This window comes from Mesoplodon bidens, assembly GCF_964165515.1.
Source record: "Mesoplodon bidens genome assembly, chromosome: 4".
NCBI classification, from domain to species: domain Eukaryota; kingdom Metazoa; phylum Chordata; class Mammalia; order Artiodactyla; family Ziphiidae; genus Mesoplodon; species Mesoplodon bidens.
The window spans coordinates 130,287,652-130,309,152 of NC_138160.1; the positions used below are offsets into that span (position 1 = coordinate 130,287,652).

Below are 21,501 nucleotides of genomic sequence, written 5' to 3' on the forward strand. Positions count from 1 at the left end.
GACTATTCATTGTGGCACTTGTTTGTAATAGTGAAAGCTGCATAAACCTACAGGCCCATCAGGAGACAAGTGGTTAAATACCATGAAGTGATGTTATGTCCAGAGTGTGGAATTTTAGAGGTGGGCTGTAAATCTGGAAATACTGATTAAAATCATTTTGTCACATACTGAATGTAATAATAATAAACCATTGTTATGTTTCCAAATTTGAGGGTGTGTAGAACGTTAAGAATGCGGTAGACCTATATGTAGTGATGTGGAAAGATTCCAAGACATGGTGAAGTGAAAAAAGCAAATTGTATTGCACAATCCTATTTAGACAAAGATGTGTAATAACGAAGGGATGTATCGATACATTCAAGGAAAGAAGACCAGTAAGACATACACTAAAGTGTTTTCTGCAGTGGTTAATTCAGATGGGACAGGGGGAGAGTGCAAAGCAGGGGCATTCCTGTTTCTCTCTCTCTTCTCTTTTTTACTGGACTTACTACAAAACTTGTTTTCATCTGTTGCTCATATACTTTTAAAAAAAGTTCCAGAGTTTTGCTGTCCATAAGCATAGTGTCAGTCAACACTGTGACTTGTTACCTAAACTGAAATGTCTTTTTTTTTTTTTTTGGCTGCACCTAGTTCCCTGACCAGGGATCTAACCCATGCCCTTGGCAGTGGAAGCTCAGATTCTTAACCACTGGATTGCCAGGGAAGTCCCTAAACTGAAATGTGTTTGAGGTGGTGTGTGTAGAAATCATTTCAGGGTTCTGAGGAGGTCCCCAGAGTTACCTTGGGGGGGCCGATTGAGGAAAAGGCCAAGGCACTGAGATTTCTGGCTTCTGTTCCACTTCCTCCAGAACAGCCCATTTTCAAAAATCAGTGTGTTAAAGTGCTGCATAAGATTCACCTTAAAAATGGACTGTGGTGGTTGGCTGCTGTTAAAAACAATGCTTTGAAGCCCAGTAACCCAGAGTAAGGATGAGCATGGCCCTGGTGTGCTCTGCTCTAAGCACTCCTGAGGGTCTGGGTTCATAGCTTGGCCTTTCAGCTCAAGGTGGAAATTGACATGCTGGCTGTACTCGGAGAGCACCCTGGATGGGAAAGGGACTGAGAACCGGGGAGAATGGCCAAGGAAGCCAGGCATGGCCAAGGAGCGAGAGGACTGTCCTCAGTTATTGGAAGGGCTGTCAGGTGCAAAGATTGGTTCTCTGTGGCCCCAGGATCAGAATGAAAGCCATGAGCAAATGGAAATGTCAGAGGTGTCCCAAGATGAAGTGGGCTGCCTGGGGAGGTGCAGGGGTTCCCATCACTGGAGGTGTGCGAGCAGAAACTACAACATTTGTGGCAGAGGTTCTGACAACAGATGGGGGTTCAAACTGGAGAACCTCCAATGTTAATTCTCTACAAATATTGATTGAGCTCCTATGGTTCAGGCAAAGTACTGGGCAGGGAAATATAGGGATGATTGAGAAAGACAGGGTCCCCACTCTCAATAAAAAAGCAAACAAAACAACAAACTAACAAGCAGACTTCTACTTTTTAGGTATTACTCAGAAGATAATGGAACATGATGCGACAGTGACTGGAAGGGGGGACATTTTTAGTCAGGGAAGGACCTTCTGAAGAAATATCTGAGCTGAGACCTGAAGGATGAGAAGGAAACCATTCATGCAAAGATTTTTCTGGGCAGAAGGAGCTGAGCGTAGTAAAAGGATTAAGCAGCTGTTGCAGTATTTGAAGCAGGGGAATGCTGTGATGTGATTTAGGGTTTAAAAGGCACTATGGGAAGTGGTAGAGAAGGGGAGGAAGGGAGGCGGGGAGGCCGGTTAGGAGGCTGTTTCAGTCAAGCAGGATAGAGATGGTGCCAAGTTGAACTAGAGTTGACAGCAGCAGAGTTGGAAAGAAGTAGATGGATTAAGTTTTATCTTCTGTGATTCAAAATCAATTCATTCCATCAACTGATCCCAATTCATTCAATCAGTTGATTGGATTTAGTCAATCGATCCCAGAAGTAGGCTGGCATTCAGAAGTGACTGCTTCCTAAACAATGTGTTAACTTTTATGGTTGGACATAAGGGGCATTTAACCTCCTCACATGGTAGCTGTTTTCATAGATCTTGAGGTCTCATTTGCAAATATCCACAGGGATGGATAGCCAACGGCTTCTCTCAATACCAGTTCTGATAGAATTGCACAGATCCTACTTGTTAGCCAAACCAGAGTGCAGGAGACCAGGATGAAGTCATGTCCTCCCATGACCCTGACATCCCCTTGGCTCTGCAGCCTCTCCTCTTGCCCCAAACTCAGCAGGTGGCCTAGGCCAAGAGCAGGGCACCAGGATTCAGGCAGCCTGGGGATAATAACTGGTGATGGTGTTTATTGGCTGGAAAAGCTTGGGTGAATTAAGCCTCTCTGAGCTTCAGTTTCCTCATCTATAAAATGGGATTGTTGTGTTATATGAAATGATCCCCATACTTTGCTAACCGCAGATGCCTGGTTTTTAGGACAGTGCTCAATAAATGACACATGACGCCACCACCACCTCACCTTCTCTTTATAGCAGAGCTTTTTGAAAGAATTATCTTCCCACTGTCTTCACTTCCTTTTGTCTTGTGCTTTCCTCGTGCCCCTGAATCGCGTTCTCTAATTTCATACACGCTCCCCTCCCCCATCCTCCATTGCCAAACCCATTGGATAAGATTCTCTTTTCTTACTTGACTTGTCTCCTCTTTTACTGCTGTTGAACACACACCAGCTTTTAAAACTCCTCTCCTCTCTGGGTCATTCTACAATGCCATTCTCTCCTGGAAGTTTTTATTTTATTTATTTATTTATTTTTAACATCTTTATTGGAGTATAATTGCTTTACAATGGTGTGCTAGTTTCTGCTGTATAACAAGTGAATCAGCTATACGAATCAGCTATATATCCCCATATCTCCTCCCTCTTGAGTCTCCCTCCCTCCCACCCTCCGTATCCCACCCCTCTAGGTGATCACAAACCACCGAGCTGATCTCCCTGTGCTATGCGGCTGCTTCCCACTAGCTATCTATTTTACGTTTGGTAGTGTATATATGTCCATGCCACTTTCTCACTTCGTCTCAGCTTACCCTTCCCCCTCCCCGTGTCCTTAAGTCCATTCTCTACGTCTGTGTCTTTATTCCTGTCCTGCCCCTAGGTTCTTCAGAACTTTTTTTTTTTTTTTTTTAGATTCCATATATATGTGTTAGCATATGGTATTTGTTTTTCTCTTTCTGACTTACTTCACTCTGTATGACAGACTCCTGGAAGGTTTTAACATGCAAAGAACCATGATCAGATTTCTACTTCAGAAAAATTACTCAAAACCACACAACAGCATTGCCACAGCACCTGGCACATAATACATGTTCAGTAAGCGTTGCCTAATATTGCTGTTGGTCACTGTTATTCTCTGTGTTTCATGGCATCCTGTGCATACCTCTGTAATCTCACTCATCATACTGTGGTATTCTCTTTGGTTTCCTTGTCCACCTTCTCCAATACACTCCTTGAAAGCAGAGACCTACCTGGCTCCTGTTTACTTCTGGGGACATGGGAGGATTTTACTTTTCTTCAGGTAGGGCTATGTGGCTTCCTCTGGATAGTGAAATGTGAGCAGAAGTGCTATATGTCACTTATGGGTGGAAAGCACTTACTTGCCAGTGTGCCACCCTTTAATGCCTTCTTCCTCTCACAGCAAATGTGAAATTGCATGTTGATGTGGAAGTGCAAGGCTCAGCTACAACGTGGAGGACAGTAGTCCTGGAGAGTCCCCCAGATCTGTAGCAGACTTTAGGTGAGTGATACATCAGTCTTTGCTGTTCTAAGACACTGGGATTTCAGGGGTTGTTTGTTGCTGCAGGAAAGCCTAGCCTAATATGAGTAAAACTAATCTATATCCTTATAGCCTATTCAGCACGTACAGTATAGGACCTTAAAAACGGAGGTGGAAACAATAAATGAATAAATAGGGAACAGAAGGAAAAAAAAAACTAGAAAGACATTTCCTTAGGCTTATGTGTTGGAGTCCTTGGCTGACTGGTTCAATAGTTAATAACCCTTTACATTTCTGTAGCATTCATAAAGGACTCTCATACCCACTTGTGTATTCCTACACACCATTCTTAGAGCCAGGTGCCAAGGGGGAACTGAGTCTCAGTGGTATTAAACTGTGGCAGAACTAGAGCTCAAACCTTGGTCTCTTGTTTCCTGGTTCAGGGCTCTGTCCATTGCCCCCCTAATATCGACAAGTAAGGCCAAACATGTGGACGGTAGTTGCATAGGCCATTGCCAATCGCCAGGGGTCCTGGCCACAGTGTGCCTGTCTCTGTGCCAGGCTAGCCCGGCCCTTGGCAAGAGAGGCTGGAGCACATGTCCTCATAATGGAAATGCTGAGATTCATGCCCAAAGGATGTCAGGACCCACACACACAGACACTCACACACACATGCACACACTCTGTCTCTCTCTCACATCTGCTGACATTTAGTTCCACATGAATTCCAGCTGTCTGCATGTCCCCACGTATGCACACTCACATGTACACCTGAACACATGTATCGACATACTCATACACACATACTGTTACACATTAAATATTCTTTCACTTATTCACATGTTCTTGTATTTATGCACATTCACACAGACATATTGCTGGCTCAAATGCTGCTACATACTTAAATATGTGCTTCACAAATATCCACACACAATTACCTATGTGAAAATAATACCCTTCATGCATTTTCACTCTTAAGCACTTTCACGTACTCCTACATATATACGCAGATACATGCACATCCTCACTACACATATTCACATGTGCATTTATAAGCACAGAAGTACACATACTTATGTTCATACCTATACATGGTCAGATACATCTCTCTCTGAGGTTACCTATCTAAATCTGTTCAAACTAGTGTACACATATACACAGGCCGATGTGTACATTTGCACAAACACATGGTCCCACAATATACACATGCACACACATGCTCCATGATGTATAGAAGCTGCAGAGCACACACTTAGGCGCACTCGTAAGCACACGTGTCCAGACAAGATGGATGGTTCCCTCTCGGTCCTAGCTCCAGATCTTTCTCTTGTAGAGTGCTGAAGGAGCTGCTCTAGGCCAGGACTCCCTTCCCTCTTCTCCCTCGTCCGTCCCTGTCCCTGCTTCTACCTTGATTTCACTGCATAGACTCAAAGAGAGTCGCTGGAAAGGTCAGATGAAGGCCAGCCAGACTCAGCCCTCCCCTGGTCAGGAACGGATAGGGACCCCTATTGCTTTGCTGGCTGCCTTCTCTGCTCTCAGCTCTGGTGAATAAAGCCAGGCTCTGAGAGGCAGACAGTCAGGGCTGGGGACTCCAGCTGTTTACAGAGTGGCTCTGCACTCCTGTTGCTCTTAGAGAACAGACACAGCCTGGAAAGTTTCTGACATTGGGACTATGTCCATATTACCATGGACCCAGGGTGCACGACCAGCTCTTTGCGTGGCTGGTGACGCAGAGCCCTGGGATGAAAGTCTGGGGGGCCTGGGCATGTCTGTTCAATGAAGTTCCCCTTTAGCTCTAACTTCTTTATGATGAAAAGAAACAAGCAAGTGCTGGGTAATCCCAAACATCCGGAAATTAAATGTTTATATTTGGCTCAGGAGAACGTGGGGTTTGGGGTGATATAGATCTGAATTCAATTCCCACTTCTGCTACCGATTAGCCGCATGTCCTTATGCAAGTGACCTAACCTTTCTGAGCCTCAGTTTACTTATCTGTAAAATGGGGATAACATGTCCTGCCTCATGGGTGTTGTTGTGAGGTCTAAATGAGATGAAACATGTGGAAGTGCTCTGCATACTGCCTGGCATACAGTAGCATTTACTGTGTGGTTGTTGTCCTTGTTACTATATTAATACGAGTCCACTCTTGCTCTCCAAGCGTATTCTGAATAAAAAGGAAAGAGGCTTGAATGGGAAAGTGGTCCAGAGGGTTTGGTTGGTGGGATTTAGGGGAGAAAGAAGCTGAGGGGAAGGGGAACTTTGGCCACTGCAAAGAGCACTGGACCTGGGTTTCTGTCACACCTGTTCCATGCTGTGTGACCTTGCTCAGGCGACGTCACCTCTCTAACCACCAGATTCCCTCTTAGTAGGGTAAAGGCTGACTTAGGTTTCTTAAGGTTTTTTCTAGCTCTGAGATTTTAGGTTTTTTTCCCTAAATTGTCTGCGATGTAAATTAAACACATATAGATAATTAAGAACCCAGTAGAAAAAAATCACATATTATGGAATATGGAAGCAGGAAAATGACAACTCCTACTTTGGATTAACTTTAGTTAATAAGGAGAAAACTGTGTCAGCTGTGGACCATTCCCAAAGAAGCACCTCATCGCCAATCCTTCATGTTCTGTCTAAACATTATTGATCTCCACTCCAGGGGGCCATCTCTCTGCACCCCCCTTGTTGGTTATCTCCATTTTCATTACTTATTATTTTCTCCTGAGGCATGCTGAGCCTACCATGATTTGAGGTTGGATTTCCACTTTTGATAATGCTTAGGTTGTTGCTTAAGTGTGCTTTGTGGGCCTGGGGTCCCTCAATTTCCCCCGTCTGTGCTCTTCAATGTTCTGGCAGTTACAAGGATTGGATCTTAATCCCTGCCCAGTCAATAACTAGTTCTGGGATATGATGTCACCAAATCTCGGTTTCCTCTGCTGTAAATTGGGGTACATTGTGTCTGCCATGTCTACTTTGTAGAGTGGTCATTACAGTAAGTACTTGGTGAAGGAATCAAGTGAGAGAATGAGTGTGAAAATGTGTTGAAAATTACTAGTGGCATTTAATAATAATAACTGACATTCATTGTGTATGTACTATGTGTCAGACCCTGCACTTAGCACTTCTGTGCCTTATCTCCTAATCCTCACAACAGGTCACAAGGTGGATGCTATTGGTCCCCTGCTCTGCAGATGAGGAGGCTAACTTAGGGTACCTTGTCCAAAGCCACAGAGCTGAGCCTCAGATTTTGTCTGGGCATGGAAGACTGTGTCCTAATTGCTATACTGTCTCTGTAGAAAGCAGTATGCAGCAGGAATGAAGTCTGGAAAGGTAGACAAGAGATACCAGAGAAGGGTAAGGCTCACAGAAGTCTAGGAATTGCTCAGGATCACACAGCTAATCAGTGGTGGCTTTGGGGCTTCAGTGCCCAGAGCCTCCATCATCACCACCATCATCATCATCATCGAAAACATTTAGAGCACTTAACAAAGCATTTACTGTGATAAACACTTCCATGCACATAATTTCCATCCATAATAACTTGAGGAGGTAAAAAAAAAACAACTTGGTGAAGTAGTATGATGTTAATCACCCCTGGGATTTTACATACAACGAAGCTGAGGCTTAAAGATACAAACCAAATCAGCTTCTTACATATAGTGAGTGAACCCAGGTCTACGTCACTTCAGAGTCTCGGCTTTCAACCACCACACAAAATAAGGGCAAACCCCTACGCCTTTAGTAATCTGTAACAAGGAAATAGATCTCTGTGTGACAATTACAGGGAAAAAGGTGGGGCTGGTGTTGGAGTGAAGATATGTACACCTGTCCTCAGATAACCAAGTTCTTAACATAACCGGGTGGCCCCTGACTTGGTTTGATAACTTTTTACCATTTCAGAAGAAGAGAGGAAGTGTCAACAGTCACCGCACAGGGACTATAAATAATGCAGATGTGACTGCACTTCTGATTTGGGAGGAGAAGAAAAGCAGAGAAGTTCATTAGAAGCTCTAATAAGATATCCATTCACAGAGTGGAAAGACTTGGCTTTCGAACCTGGAGGCCCAGTGAAAAGCAGCCATGCTGGTTCTTAGTCGACAGGTGGGACCATCTCCATATGGAGATAAAAGGCCTATGAGTTTTAGGGAATTGATTGCTTTTCCTTTGGATGTGGGCAGGGTCTCTTGACCATATTAAGACAGACCTCTCTGCAGGAGCATAGATTTTGGACCATTTGCCCCATAACATACGGAGCTCAGTGATTTTTGCCAGTCTGGGACTAGAAGGTTAGATCTAATCTCCATAAATGTTTAGGACCAAATAATGGTTTGAATCAACAGACAATATATCTGATTTGGCTTATTTATTTTAGAAGATGACTGAGACCTGTTATTAGATCACTGTGCCAACTGCCGAGGTTACCACAGGAAATGAGACAAGATTCTGGCCCCCAGAGAACTGACATTATAGTGAGAGGAGGGACACATGAGCAGACTGTGAGAGTGTAAATGAAGGTGGTCAGTGCTGTTATGTGAATTGTAGTACGTGTCACAAGAATGGGTAGAGGGGACCCATCGCAGGCTTAGGTCAAGCGTACACATGAACTCACACACGTGTACACACGTGTTAGAGTGTGAAGGCTTCCTGTGGAGGTCATTCTCTTTTTTTTTTTTTTTTTTTTTTTTAAAGAACAGCTTTATTGCTTTGCCAGGCAAAGGGGGACACAGAGGGCTCCTGCCCTTGAAAACTATATGTCCCCTTGTGGAGGTCATTCTAAGCAGAGAGTTAAGGGAGCCTGGAGGTTGGCAATGGAAAGGAGGCTGGAGTGGGTGCTCTGGGCAGAGGCCTCAGCAGCATCAAGAGAAGGCTGAAAACCAGAGGGTGAGCACGGCCCGTGTGGAGAACGCTGGACAATTCCATTTATCCAGAATGGGAAGCAAGAGGGAAGAGATGCAGCCGAGCAGAATCAGAGGGGCCTTCTAAGCTTAATGCTGAAGGGGAGGGGGGTCCACAGGGAGGCGTTAATGCAGGGGACTGGCGTAGTTAGGTTTGTATCTTAGAAAGACCACGGTGTGAGGAAGAATGGATTGGAGGTGGGCAAGATGCAAGTCTTGGGACGCTTTGCAGTAATGTGGGCCAGGCACCATGGAAGCCTGAGCTGGACTAGGGTCAGGCAGACATAGGGGAATGGATGGTTTAGAGAATTTCAAGGCAGTAACATCTACAGGGCTTGGTGATTGACTGGCTGCTTCTGCCTCTGCTCATAAAGAGATGATTGAAACTGCCTTAATTATTTTCTCACAAGCTAGATTGCTCCCTTCAAAACAAGTATAATTGATTTTTTGTTTTCAAGGATTGAGAAAAAAAAATTGAAAGTAGCATTACATTTATTTATAATTACTAATGTAAGATTTACTCTTTGTAGAGATTAGAAAAATATAGAAATACTGAAGGATATGAAATCATGCATAAATCTACGATCCAGGGATAATTGCTGTTAACATTTTGCTATTTTTCCTTCTAGTCTTTTTTTCTAGAGTAACTGATTTACTTTAAACTTTTTACTATGGGAATTTAAAATACATACAAAAGTAGAGAGAAGAATCAATATACCCATTTTAGCTTCTGTAACCAGTCTTCTGCTATTCTGCAGTTGAATTTTAAACTTAAAAGCAGGTCTTTACATTTGCTTTAATCTAAAACTTTCACCTGTTGATAGAATTTTGCTTTTGTAATCCTGAGTGTTTAGCATGTGCTAGCCCTGCTAGCTCTTTGGCCATTTTCAGATGTATGTCTTCACCCAAAACATTGACTAGGACAGTAAAAATGTCCAAATCCCATAGTATACCACGGAAGACCTGAAAAAACACCAGATTTTCCACCTCCTTGGGGAAGACCAGTGCAGAGGGTAGATATTTCAGGGAGAGAGATATCCCGAGCAGGAAATAGCAGCTTGTGTTTTGACTCACTCACCATAGTTGTCTCAGCAATGGAACCGAAGCTGTTGATGAAAATGTTGCAGCTCACGTTCACCGGGGGACCTGCCAATCAAGAGAGATTCCTGCTTAGTTCCAAGGCCAAGAAGAAATCCCCAGGATAGGATCAGTTTGTGGGATTTTGACTTCAGGGATGGATCCCCCTTGGTGGAGGAGACCCTTGCTTGCCCTGTACCCCACCCCCGAGCAGCGGGGACTCCCAGCCACATTGCTATGCCAGATTCCCTGGTCCCCAAGTGAGCACCAGGTATAGAACACCAGAGGCTGAGCCGGGATGTACTTTCATTAAAAGGATAATTCATCATCCTGCCATATGGTTGAAATCCCTTCCCCAAACCCCATCGGCTGCCTTCTAATTTGTGGCTGCAAGGTTACAGCTACAACATTTGGAGGCCATCATGGGCATCGCAAGGAACAGCAAGTTCCTTGCCTTGAACTTATGAACCAAGAATGATTGTCTGAAAGGGCATTGATGGGAATTAACAGCTGAGGTATCCAGAGGGAACCTCAAAGGAAGTCCATAAGTCTTTGTTAAATACTTTCCAGGCAAGCTACTGCAAGGGCAGGAAGGAAGTGGAGGAATATTTGCTCTTTGGAATCGCATTGCTAGAGGGACCTCTGTCCAACTGAAGCCCAGTCTCTTCTTTTTTTTTTTTTGGTGGTACGCGGGCCTCTCACTGTTGTGGCCTCTTCTGTTGCGGAGCACAGGCTCCGGATGCGCAGGCTCAGCGGCCATGGCTCACGGGCCCAGCTGCTCCGCGGCATATGGGATCCTCCCGGACTGGGGCACAAACCCATGTCCCCTGCATCGGCAGGCAGACTCTCAACCACTGCGCCACCAGGGAAGCCCAGTCTCTTCATTTTATACTATCAATTACAGCAGCTACCATTTACTGAGCAGGTTTTGCTGTTGTGCTGAGAGTATTACTAACATTATCTCATTCTATCCTCTCAACAACTCCATGAGAAGACATGGTTATTCCCTCCATTTTACAGATGAGGAAACAGAGGCACAGAGAGGTTATTTGCCCACGGCTACACAGCTAGTAAATGGTCAAGCTTGAGCGCAGATTGATCTAATTCCAAAGCTAGTGGTCTTAATGGCTATACTTTTTGAAAGAGGTTCAGAGAAAGGAAGGGGCATACTCAAGGTCACAGAGTGGCAGAATCCAGGATTTTAAGCACCGGGCTTCTACATGTGCTGATAAGACAGCCAGCATAAAATAACCAGGGAGGAATGTGAGACCGTGGGTAAGGGTCATAGAAGCAGTAGGAGTCCAGGTATGAGAGAGTTTCTAAAGAGTGAGGCATTAGGGAAGACCTCATGAAGGTGATGACCTTGAGCTGACCTTGAAGGTGGGTAGGACTTGGATAATAGGTCATAATCCTTCACTTGAAGATTGTGACATGCCATTTGTGAATTTTTTCAGGTCCACTTTCTTGCTGATCCCCATGAGGTCCTGAGGTTGGCAGGGCAAAGTTACTGTCCCAGCTTCGTAAGTGGAGCACAGAAAATTTTAGTAACTCACCTGGGCTTATTTACCCAGCAAGTGGTGGAGCCAGGACTCAAACCCAAGTTTTCTGATACCCACTTCTCTCTGTCCCTCTTGAAAAAGTAGCCCAAGCATTTCACCCAAACTCAGCCAAGACTTCCTTCTTTTCAGAAATCCTGGTGTATAGAAAGAGACTCAATCCTGCTGTGAGAATCCAGGTTTTCCTTCCAAGGGATTGCCAGGATTCCTGGGTTTTAGACATAGCCCCAAGCTCTCCCTGACTCTTTGCCCTGAGACACGCCCCTTCCCTTTTCTGGGTTGCAATTTCCCCGTCAATTTGGTAGAGTAGATCTTGATCTGGGCAGTCATTCTCAGCTCCATGGGGTTGCAATTCCCTTATGGAAGCTACCCATTTGAATTATGATGTTACTGTATAGAATTTCAGGGCTGGAAGGTCTCTCTCTTTTTCTTTTTTTTTTTTTTTTAACATCTTTATTGGAGTATAATTGCTTTACAATGGTGTGTTAGTTTCTGCTTTATAACGAACTGAATCAGTTATACGTATACATATATCCCCATATCTCTTCCCTCTTGCGTCACCCTCCCTCCCACCCTCCCTATCGCACCCCTCTAGGTGGTCACTCAGTGCGTTGGAAGGTCTCTTAAAAGTCACCTAATCTATTGCTTCCCAAACTGAGGTGCAGATGGGATTGTCTGCCGTAGCATCATCTGGGAAACTTGTTAAACTACAGATTCCTGGGCCCAGCCCCAGACCCAGTGAACCCAAACCTGTGAGGATTAGCCCAGAGTTTATTGTTTAATGAGTGACCTGGGTGATCCTCATGCAGAGCCAGGTTTAGGAACCACTGCTATCCATGCAAGGCTTAGCGCTTGATCACCTCCAGCAGTGGGGAACTCATTTCGTCTCGAGCAGCCCTTTCCATAGTTGGATGGCTCTGCTTGCTAAAAACTTTGTCCTTATGCTGAACGGGAATCTGCCTCCTTGGTCACTTTCACCCAAACAAAGGCCCACTAGGGCTTTCTTCCCCTCATTTAGACTCAGATCCAGGTTTTTCTTTTCATTTGGCTTCATACCATTAAGATGCCCCAAAGAGTTACTGCCTGTGCCTTGAAATGACGTGCACAGAGTTCCCACCCAGGCCCTGTGCCTTGAAATGACGTGCACAGAGTTCCCACCCAGGCCCTGCAAGTGTCTGGTGCTGTGACTCCCATATAAATTAGATCCTGATTTATGTGTGCGAGAGGATGCCAGCCAAAAATGATCCCATGGGGAGGTGTGGTTCATTGAAATAAATCTGAAATTAAATTATCCTCAAGAAAATTACAATCTGGCTGCCTTTGGCAGCAGCATAATATATATATTTCATTAAATATTAAAGTTTAACTTTGCTTTTGTGTATATGTTTGCATTGGGCTGTGCCCCTGATCCTGGGAGCCATTGTGATATGCAAAGTCTTTGTGAAGATACAGAATACCGAAGCTGACAGGGCCTGGTCCTACTGGACCATTGTACAGATGCAGAGACAGAGGCCCAGATGTGTCAAGTGATTTACTCTGGGTCATAGATATCAGGTAAGTAGCAAGAGGGTTAAAATCCAATTTTCGAGCTCTTTACTTCAGTATTATGAGTTGCATTGCCACTATGTTCTGCAGACGGAGGCTGCTCTCCCCGGACCCCCTATCTTTTTTTTTTTTTTTTTTTTTTCAGGGTTGGATCTCATCTTTATTGAACATTTTGATATTTTGCTCATCGTGCCTTTTATGCATTAGCTTTGATTTTTCTTTTTTTTTAACATCTTTATTGGAGTATAATTGCTTTACAATGGTGTGTTAGTTTCTGCTGTATAACAAAGTGAATCAGTTATACATATACATATGTCCCCATATCTCCTCCCTCCATCTAGAGAGTCAGGAGCAGGCACAACTTCCTGTGCTTGAAGGAACCTGCTGTGTGATTAATCACGCTGTGGAGTTTTCAAAGCAGGCAGGCCTCTTCCTGTTGTGTCAGGGTCACGGGGCCTACTTGGCCTGGCCTTTTCAGGAGCTCTGTAGTTTGCGGGGGGCTTTTGGGAATCTCATGTGTGCCTGGGTGGGAGCGTGAAAGAGGCCATGGGGCTCAGGGGCAGGGGATCCCCTGCAACCAGTGTCTCTGCCCTCACCACAGGGAGAGTAGAGAAATCTTGCTCCCTGTCTCCTGGGGTGAGGTTCCAAGAAGCTGCACTTGTTGCTCAAAGCCCACATCGTCAAGGGGATTGTAGGGGTTAGAGATAGTGCAGGGTTGCGAGAGGCCTAAGAGATGATCTAGTCCTGTATATTTTGGGCCCAAGTGCTTGGAATAAGGTTTTCAAAGCGAGGAGGGGAAGGGCCCGATTCAACGGTCTTACAGTCTGGGTGAAATTTTATTTCTTAAACATGTTCACTGCTAAGTAAGTAAGTAAATAAATAAACAAATCAAGAAATAAGCAAATAAATAAATCAGTAACATTAGACAGAGAATTGAGTCGGAGCAGCTAGCTGGGTTAACGTCCCCAGTCTTGGCAGTGTGACTTGGGAAAGTCACTTAATAGCTCTACTTAGCATATTTGTGGGGTCATTCGTTCATTCATTCATTTATGACAGGCTTATTGAGGGCCTTCTCTGTGCCAAATACAGTGGTATGCACAAAGGATAACTAACACATGAACCCTGGATGCACCCACGTTCAGCAAACGAGCAAGACCAAGGCACTTCCACTCAGGCTGGAGTTCCAAGAGAGCCCACCAGGGGGCGCAGTGGGATGGAATTCCTGAAAACTGCTGCAGCTGCAACCTGGTGGTCAGTTCTCTGGTGTGTCTCATTTGGCCAGTGGTGTTTCAAAGATGTGATTTAGCTGCGAACTTGGAAGATTTCACATAAACCCCCAGACTTAAGTCTTATCTTGGAATGTCCGCTGCCCAGGGCCTGCATTCCTACCTGGCAGCTCTGGGCAGGAGCTGAGAAGCGGCAGCCCTTAGAGGAGCCTGTGCTTTCTGGTTTTCTCTGCTTATCCCCAACCTGCTTCAATCATGTACCATATCTGCCAGGCCCCTCTGGGTGTTTAGGGTGTTTGAGATTGTGACCCTGGTGAAGGGCTTGGGTGCCGACTTATCTGCCCTTGAGGGAAGAAAGGTTATGCTAACGATCCTGGAGGATAACGGCCTCAGGAGCAAGGCACCTTGAGGTAAACAGGGGTGGGAGGTGGGCCCCCAAACAAACCTCAGTGCATTTCCCGGCCTGTTTTCTGTTTGCAGAGCGCTCTGAGAAGGGGACTTAGAGGGTGGGGGACTGAGTGAGCAGATATTAGGAAGCCGTTACCAGCTGTCGCATCCCTTGTTTGGCCTTGGACTTGAGCCAAAAGGAGCAGTGAGGAAGGGCATCTGGAATCAAGAATTGATTAGGAGGTTGGCTGTGGGTCTTTGAAATAAGATTTTTGCAGGGGTGCTGGGAGGAAGGTCAGGGTCACAGACTCCCAAGGAGGTCCTTAAGACTGTGCCTGCAGAAAACCTGCCCAGCAGTTAGAGATGGTTAGAGCCTCCTAAGGCATCAGTGGACAAAGGGAACTGGTCCACTCTTGATGTAAGACATTAAGATCTCATAGGACTGTGAGCTGAGGTTCTCAAATCACTTCAGTTATGGTTTATAAATTGGCTACCCACAGGGCATATCTGGCTCCCAAACGTGTTTTGTTTGAATTTACATGTTTTAGGATTCAAGAAGTTTCACGTAAATCTTGATTTCTGGCTCTCGTTGGACTTTTGGATGGTCTGGCAGCATGGGACCCACATTCCTGTAGGGTAACTACGCGCTGGGTCTAAGGAGGGGCCGCCCACTTTCAAGGGGACTGCTCCTCTATTTCTCCATAGTCTCTCCCTATTGCCTTATTAGGCATTTGAAATTGAGACTCTGATTAGGCAAGAGAGTTCCAAAATTATTTGTTAATCCAGGGGAAGCTTTCAGTGGATGAATGGTAGTTGGAAGTTTCTCATGTAAGACGAATAAAAGTGCAGCTGCTTGGGGGAGAAGCAAGGGTGGGCTTGCTCATCCCGTCCTCTGTTTCTCCCTTTTGGGACACAGGGTGAAAGCCCCAGAACTCCATGAAGCATAGTTTAAAAACCACAGAGACAGTCAACTCCATGCCTGCAGAGAAGAGGAGACTGAGGCCCAGCGAAAGCAAGAGGCTTATCTAAGCTCAGAGAGTAATTTTGTGCCTGAAGCAAAACTTGAACCCATTTTTCCACATTCCACATTAATCTCTTGTCCATTATACCGGAGCTAGCAAGTAGGTTTAATTCACGTACTGACTCTGGTAACCAGAGATACTGTTGAGTTGGACTCTCCGAGCCTTTGTTTGGTCTTGGTGAATTGACTAACAGTATCTGCCTCGGGTAGAGGGAACAGTCATGGAATTCATACCCTGTATATATCATCCGCATACAATTCCATGCGGCTGGCTGCCACAGTCTAGGAAAGCAGATCCCTAAGGCTCTGAAAGGCAAGTTTATCTACCTTTAAAATTGGGCCTGATCCTGGCATCGTATCCAGAGGTCCTCCCCATTAGCTTATCCAGGAAATCCGAGGGTGACATAGACTTGGATGCGGAACGGGCAGCTTCAGCCTCCTTGGAAGCAGCAAGGCTAAGAAAGGAGAGAGAAAGCGGAGGGTTAATGACAGCCCTTTCTCACACTGTGATCAGATCCCAGTCTTGCTCAGCCCCTGTCGCTTACCCAGCGGTAAGAGCCACTAGAGAAATAGGTAATAGGAGTCCTTAATGAGGTAAGGCCCACACTACCTTGTTTACCCAGCCTAAGTATTAGCCAGCATGGGATCCTGGCAGGCAGCCGAGTGTCTGATTGATGCTGAGAAGCTGCTGACTCTTTTAAGGCTGTATCTCTAAGGTTTAGGGCAATCACAGTTGGCTGCTGGTTTCCCTGGGAGAGGAGATTGAAGGGTTAACCTCCCACTAGGCCCAGCCCTGTGCTTTGGGTGGCTGCACTTTCATAGGTCCGTGGAACAGTGCAGCCAGAAAGAATGTTAGAGATCAAATAGTCCAGCCTTTCCCCAAAGTTTCTCTTCAGAATCAGTTATTAATTTTCTAAAAAAAGATGCCAAAGTCAAATGCATTTGGGAACACAAATTGAATCAGGCGTCTTTACCTCGGGTCTTCTCAGAACCTACAACAAGTCTAGATCCTGTACTTATGGGACTATCTCATATACTTTAAAAAATGCTCAGTTGGGAAAACTGAGGCACAGCTAGTGAAGGAACTGACATAGGTCCCAGAGTCAATCAGTGGCAGCTTGCCTCAGTGTATCAAGAGTTGGGGGATTTGAAATCCGACTGCTGGGGATGCTACGCATTGTTTCTGTCACCCCTCCCCCCCAATAAAGTAGTTTTAGGTCTTCATTCGTGCCACAGTTAAGAATTATTGATATCTAAGAACAGCGGCCCTTCCCCTGCCACACTCTCAGAGGCATGCAGGTTCTTAGAACCGTCAAGACTGGAAGTTTAAGGGTTGAGGATCAATTATTTCTGTTGCTTTGGGCAACTGAGCTTCCCTGTCTTGAAATTATACCCAGGAGATAGCTGGAAGCTAGTGCAGCCCCGCTGTGCGTGCTGTAGGGCTGGTACGTTGGAGGAAGTGCATGTATAGAGATGCCTGTGTGTGTCGCATAAAATGAGAGCTTCTGTCACCTAGCCAAGCAGGACGTCGTGTCCCCCAAGGGTTTGTACTGCCTGTCTTGTTCTTTGCCTCGGTTCCTTTTCTGATCTCAGAGTTGTAACTGTTTAAGTGATCCCCTCTAATGGGTGGCTCTCAAATCTCTCTCTCTCTACCCTGGCCTCTCCCTTAAGCCCCCTTTCTTCATTTGCCAATGCCTGGGGGGGGGCGTGTCCATCTCGATGTCCTGCCAGACTTCAAGTTCATTCCAAACCAAATGCTGCAGCTTCCTTCCCAAACTTGTTTCTCCAGACCACAGATGCCCAGGTGGCACCGACGTCGTCTTCCCATTCTCTAGGACTAGACGCTTCAGAGCCGTCTAGTCTCTGTGTCCCCTCTCCTCTCGCGTCCCCTCGCTCATGGGGGCCTTTCCTGTCTTTCACATGTCATGGCCATGCTACCTTGTCAGGTAGTTACTTGTGTTTGTGTTCCGAGACCAGCAATCGTGGTGGTTGTATTTATCATTTGTTTATTTAATCTCCTACTGTGTCTGCCACATTGTGTCTCCCACATAACGTGCTCAGTAATTGCACAGTGAATGAACGAATGAATAATAGGCTACTTTAATTAATCAAATGTCCTGGTTAGTAGAAGTATTCATAAATATATATACATGGACTAACAATTTTAAAATAATTAGACCATTATACCCACTAATGAAAAATAGTGAAAATAGTCTGTTATTCCTCTGAAGGTTCAGAGGTATTCCAGGATGATTGAGACACTCATGCTTAGTAATCTGACCATTCTTTATTTATATCCTGAAGGGCTTGTTTTGATGAACAGAGTGAGGGACAAATGCATTATCCTGTTCTTGTAGGTGTGAATATGGATATTTGTGAGTTTGTGTGATGTGGGTAGGTTTCTAGGTGTGATGTGTATGCATGTTATGTGAATAAATGGATGGATGTGTATGGATGTGTGTGGGGACTAGAGCATGCATGGGGGCATCTGTGGATGTACAGTGGATTGTGTTACAGAGATTCAGATATGCAAAAATGTGAAGACCTGTGTTCCTGTCAAAATGTGTTGTTAAGCGTGGTATTTAGTGTGGGCATTTTTGTGTGTACACGTGGCATGTATGTGGACATGGGGTATAGGGTGTGAAAGTGTCAAATGCTTTCATGGCTGTATGTATGCGGTGGGTATATTACATGTGTGTTACTGAAACGTACTGTCACATGTAATGGAGAATACTTCAAAAAGAGTGGAAAGAACAGGTGATTTGGAATCAATCCTGTCTCAGTCATTTACTAGCTGTGTGACCATGGGAAAATTACCTAACCTCTCTGAACTTTAGTTGCCTGATATGTCAAAGAAGTTTTGCACAATTAGTAACTGAGATAGCACAGGTAACAAACGCCAAGGATGGTTCGCTGTGTGTGTGTATGTGTGTGTGTGTGTGTGTGTGTGTGTGTGTGTGTGTGTGTGTGTAGCAGTTGAGATTCAGGCTGGAGGTTCTTCTGGTCTCACTGCTGCTTTCAGCTGCACCATAGTCCCCACATGACGGGGAAGTCCTGCCAGATGCCTTCCATGGCCCACGGTTGGTACCACAGTCCCAGCCTTTTCTCCATTCAGCACCACACCCGTGGCCGCTGTGTGGCTCTGGTGTGGCAAAGGGGACCACAGGCATGCACCTGGTGATTTATGACTTTGCTGCTGCTATGATTCACTTCTCAAACCACTCTAGGAGTGGCAGTTATGAAGCTTTCATAAGCTCCTGTTCTCTCTAAGCCCCTCCTCTCAGATAATAAGATTTGGGAACGTGGTACTCCCTCCCAGCAATTACTACAGCACAGCCATCTCTGGCCCTTAGGCCTCTTTAATAAGCCTGAATCCCATTAGGCAGAACAGTGAGAGAATGAATTCACCCCAAATTATCTGCTGCCATTTGCTATTAGCAAAATATGCCATTTAATATCTGAATACTCCACAAATCTGGTTATTCTAGCTCACACATCTGCAGCAAGGTGTTTACAGTCTGGTCACCTGGCCTTTGCCTCACTAACAACCCTTGCATGGGGAGCTGAATTGGTGGGAATGGAGACTCCGAGAGGTTAAGTAACTGGCCTCAGGTCACACAGCACTTTAATGAAAGGATTAGAACTCAAATTTTCATGTCCTGCCTCATCCAAATGCTACAATGTATAGGAAAAACTTTTATAACCTGTGAAGGGTATAGATCATGATAGTAGCTATTATTACTACTTGTTTGTGAAGCTCGTCATATTGTTATGCAAGAAAATCAAAACACGTATCTGACTGCCGGCAATCCTGGCATACACAACTCTGAATTTCCCACGTTTAAAAATGGGGGAGAAGTAGTTGTGACTTGTCGAATGGTGCTCTGTTTTGTCAGGTGATTCACAGCAGAATTCTTGGAAATTTTGAGATTCTCTAGTCTAGCCTCTCCCATGTAACGTGGACCAGTGGTTTCTTGGATATCACGTTCACAATTTTCGCCCTGTTTCTGTACCACTTCTACTGTTAGTCACTTAAAAGTTTTCATTGAATTATCTCACTTCTTTAAAAAAAAAGAAACTTACTTCACTCTTTACAAAGAAAAACCGGTATTACTTGCCATAATAGAGGACAGCCAAAACAGTGAGTACAGTGAAAACCACACAGAAAGAGAAGTGTTTAAAAATCCTAGTTATATACTGTTTCTGGCTGAAGTCCCGAGCCTGAGGCCTCCCCTCAGTTCCAAAGGAAGATCAGCTAGTGTAGGAAAGGTGTTAGAGCATAGTAACACCTAACTGAGACTTTTCTTCCTGAGATAATGAGAAGGACTGAAATAATCATTCTATGTTATTATATGTTGAATGACCTAAAATCATCCCCCATCCCTTACTTCCCTAGTCCAAAATTTCTCTAGTTCTTTTTCAGATAAATCCTTCATTTGAATGTCAAAATAGCCATGCCTTTCCACTTGATGATCATTGTACATTTCTGGCTATATTTAGACAGCACATTTTGCACAGAATTATTTCTAGGGCCCTCTCAAGTAAATCTGTGCTTTGCGCCTTTGTGCAGAGAAAATATGCATCCAGGGGCCCTTCATGCTCATTTGGAGCCACTGCCTCTGGTGAGCTGAAGACTTTGCTTATACACAGTAAGGTACTGGACACAGAAGCTGGGAATGAGTCCGAGAAAAGAAACGCGTGATTGTTAGGATTTGCTGACCCTATAAAAGTATTTGGAAATGATGCAAATTGTTTCAGGGATTACTGAAATGTCATGTGGTGAATCAGACTTGGTTTAGACAGATTTGATTACTAGTCATTTTCAGAAGGATCGTAAGGTCTCCTGGGACCAAGCATTCTGTCCCTCGCTGAGAGGGCTTATGGTGATGGCTGCACTGACTGGACAGAGCCTTGAACTGTCTATCGCATTTTAGTGGGGGCATTTGTCACACTAGGAGACTTTGGCACTTAAAGGACCATAAGCTTTCACTCCTAATGACAGAGACTGTGGAAAAATCCAGGGGCCGGTTCCACAGTGGCACTGGAGGCAAGGTGACAAAGTTGAGTGGGAGCTTCGAGACCTTTGGTGAATCACTTCCCTTTTCAGCTTTCAGTTTCCCAAGCTATGAAATGAGGGGATTAGAATAATCTCTAAGAGTCCTTCTGGCTCTAAACCATCATTCTAGTAACCGTTAATATTCCCTCTCTTGTTTTTTTTCTTCTTTATGCATCTGGTCTTGGGACCTGAATTTGTCTGGACCCCTTTGGGGGAGTATGCTTGTGTTCGTGCCTTGCTTTCTCCCCACGCAGTCTCCACATTTCTCTCCAGTGGAACAGCTCATTTCTCAGGGATTTGCTGGAAGACCGGCCAGATCAATGCTCAGATTCTCATTCTCTAGTTGCAGCATCGTTTGGAAATAGGGAATCAATATGCAGCTGTCAATCTGAATTTCAAATGAGCTGGGGTTGGCAGTCAGGCTGGGGAGAAACAGTTTCAGTTAGACCCTTCATGGCACCATGCACCCAAGGACCACGCTGGATTAGCAGTGGGGGTCCCCCCAGCAGACTCCATCTCCTGAGTTCACCATGGGCAGAGAAGTCAGGAGGTCAGGGCTGGGAACAAGGGAGGAAGGACGAAGTGAGGGGCAGAAGAGGGACTCCGAGGCTGAGGATAGCCAAGGGAGGGATGCATAGGGCTGGGGGAGGGAGTTGGGGGTGCAGAGTGAGAAGAGAAGGGAGGTGGGAAGGAGAGAGGAAGAGGCAGGTGGAGGTGTCTGAGGTGTGGTCAGTACTATAACCAAGGAAGTCTGTGAGCACAGAGGACGGGCACCCAACTGCACTTGGCGGGAGTGGGGGTGGTCTCCAAGAAGCTTTGTGGAGAAAGTGGCTTTTACAGTAAAACTTGAAGGTTGGGTATGGAATTGGCCTGGAAGAAATAGGGAAGGGGAGTGGTGTTTTTTTTGTGTTTTTTTTTTTTTGCTGTACGCGGGCCTCTCACTGTTGTGGCCTCTCC

General features: G+C 45.2%; 1 protein-coding gene across 2 annotated transcripts in view; it reads right to left on the reverse strand.

Annotated features, from left to right (window-relative positions):
• The window catches only part of GLRA1 (glycine receptor alpha 1), a gene marked incomplete at both ends in the record, with an annotated part of 82,770 nt that overhangs the window by 34,503 nt on the left and 26,766 nt on the right, over nt 1-21,501 (reverse strand). For both annotated transcript variants that reach the window (XM_081231876.1, XM_081231875.1), the window contains 2 exons: nt 9,755-9,822; nt 15,816-15,943. In XM_081231876.1, the coding sequence (XP_081088002.1) occupies nt 9,755-9,822; nt 15,816-15,943 (196 nt within the window). The remainder of the gene's footprint in view (nt 1-9,754; nt 9,823-15,815; nt 15,944-21,501) is intronic.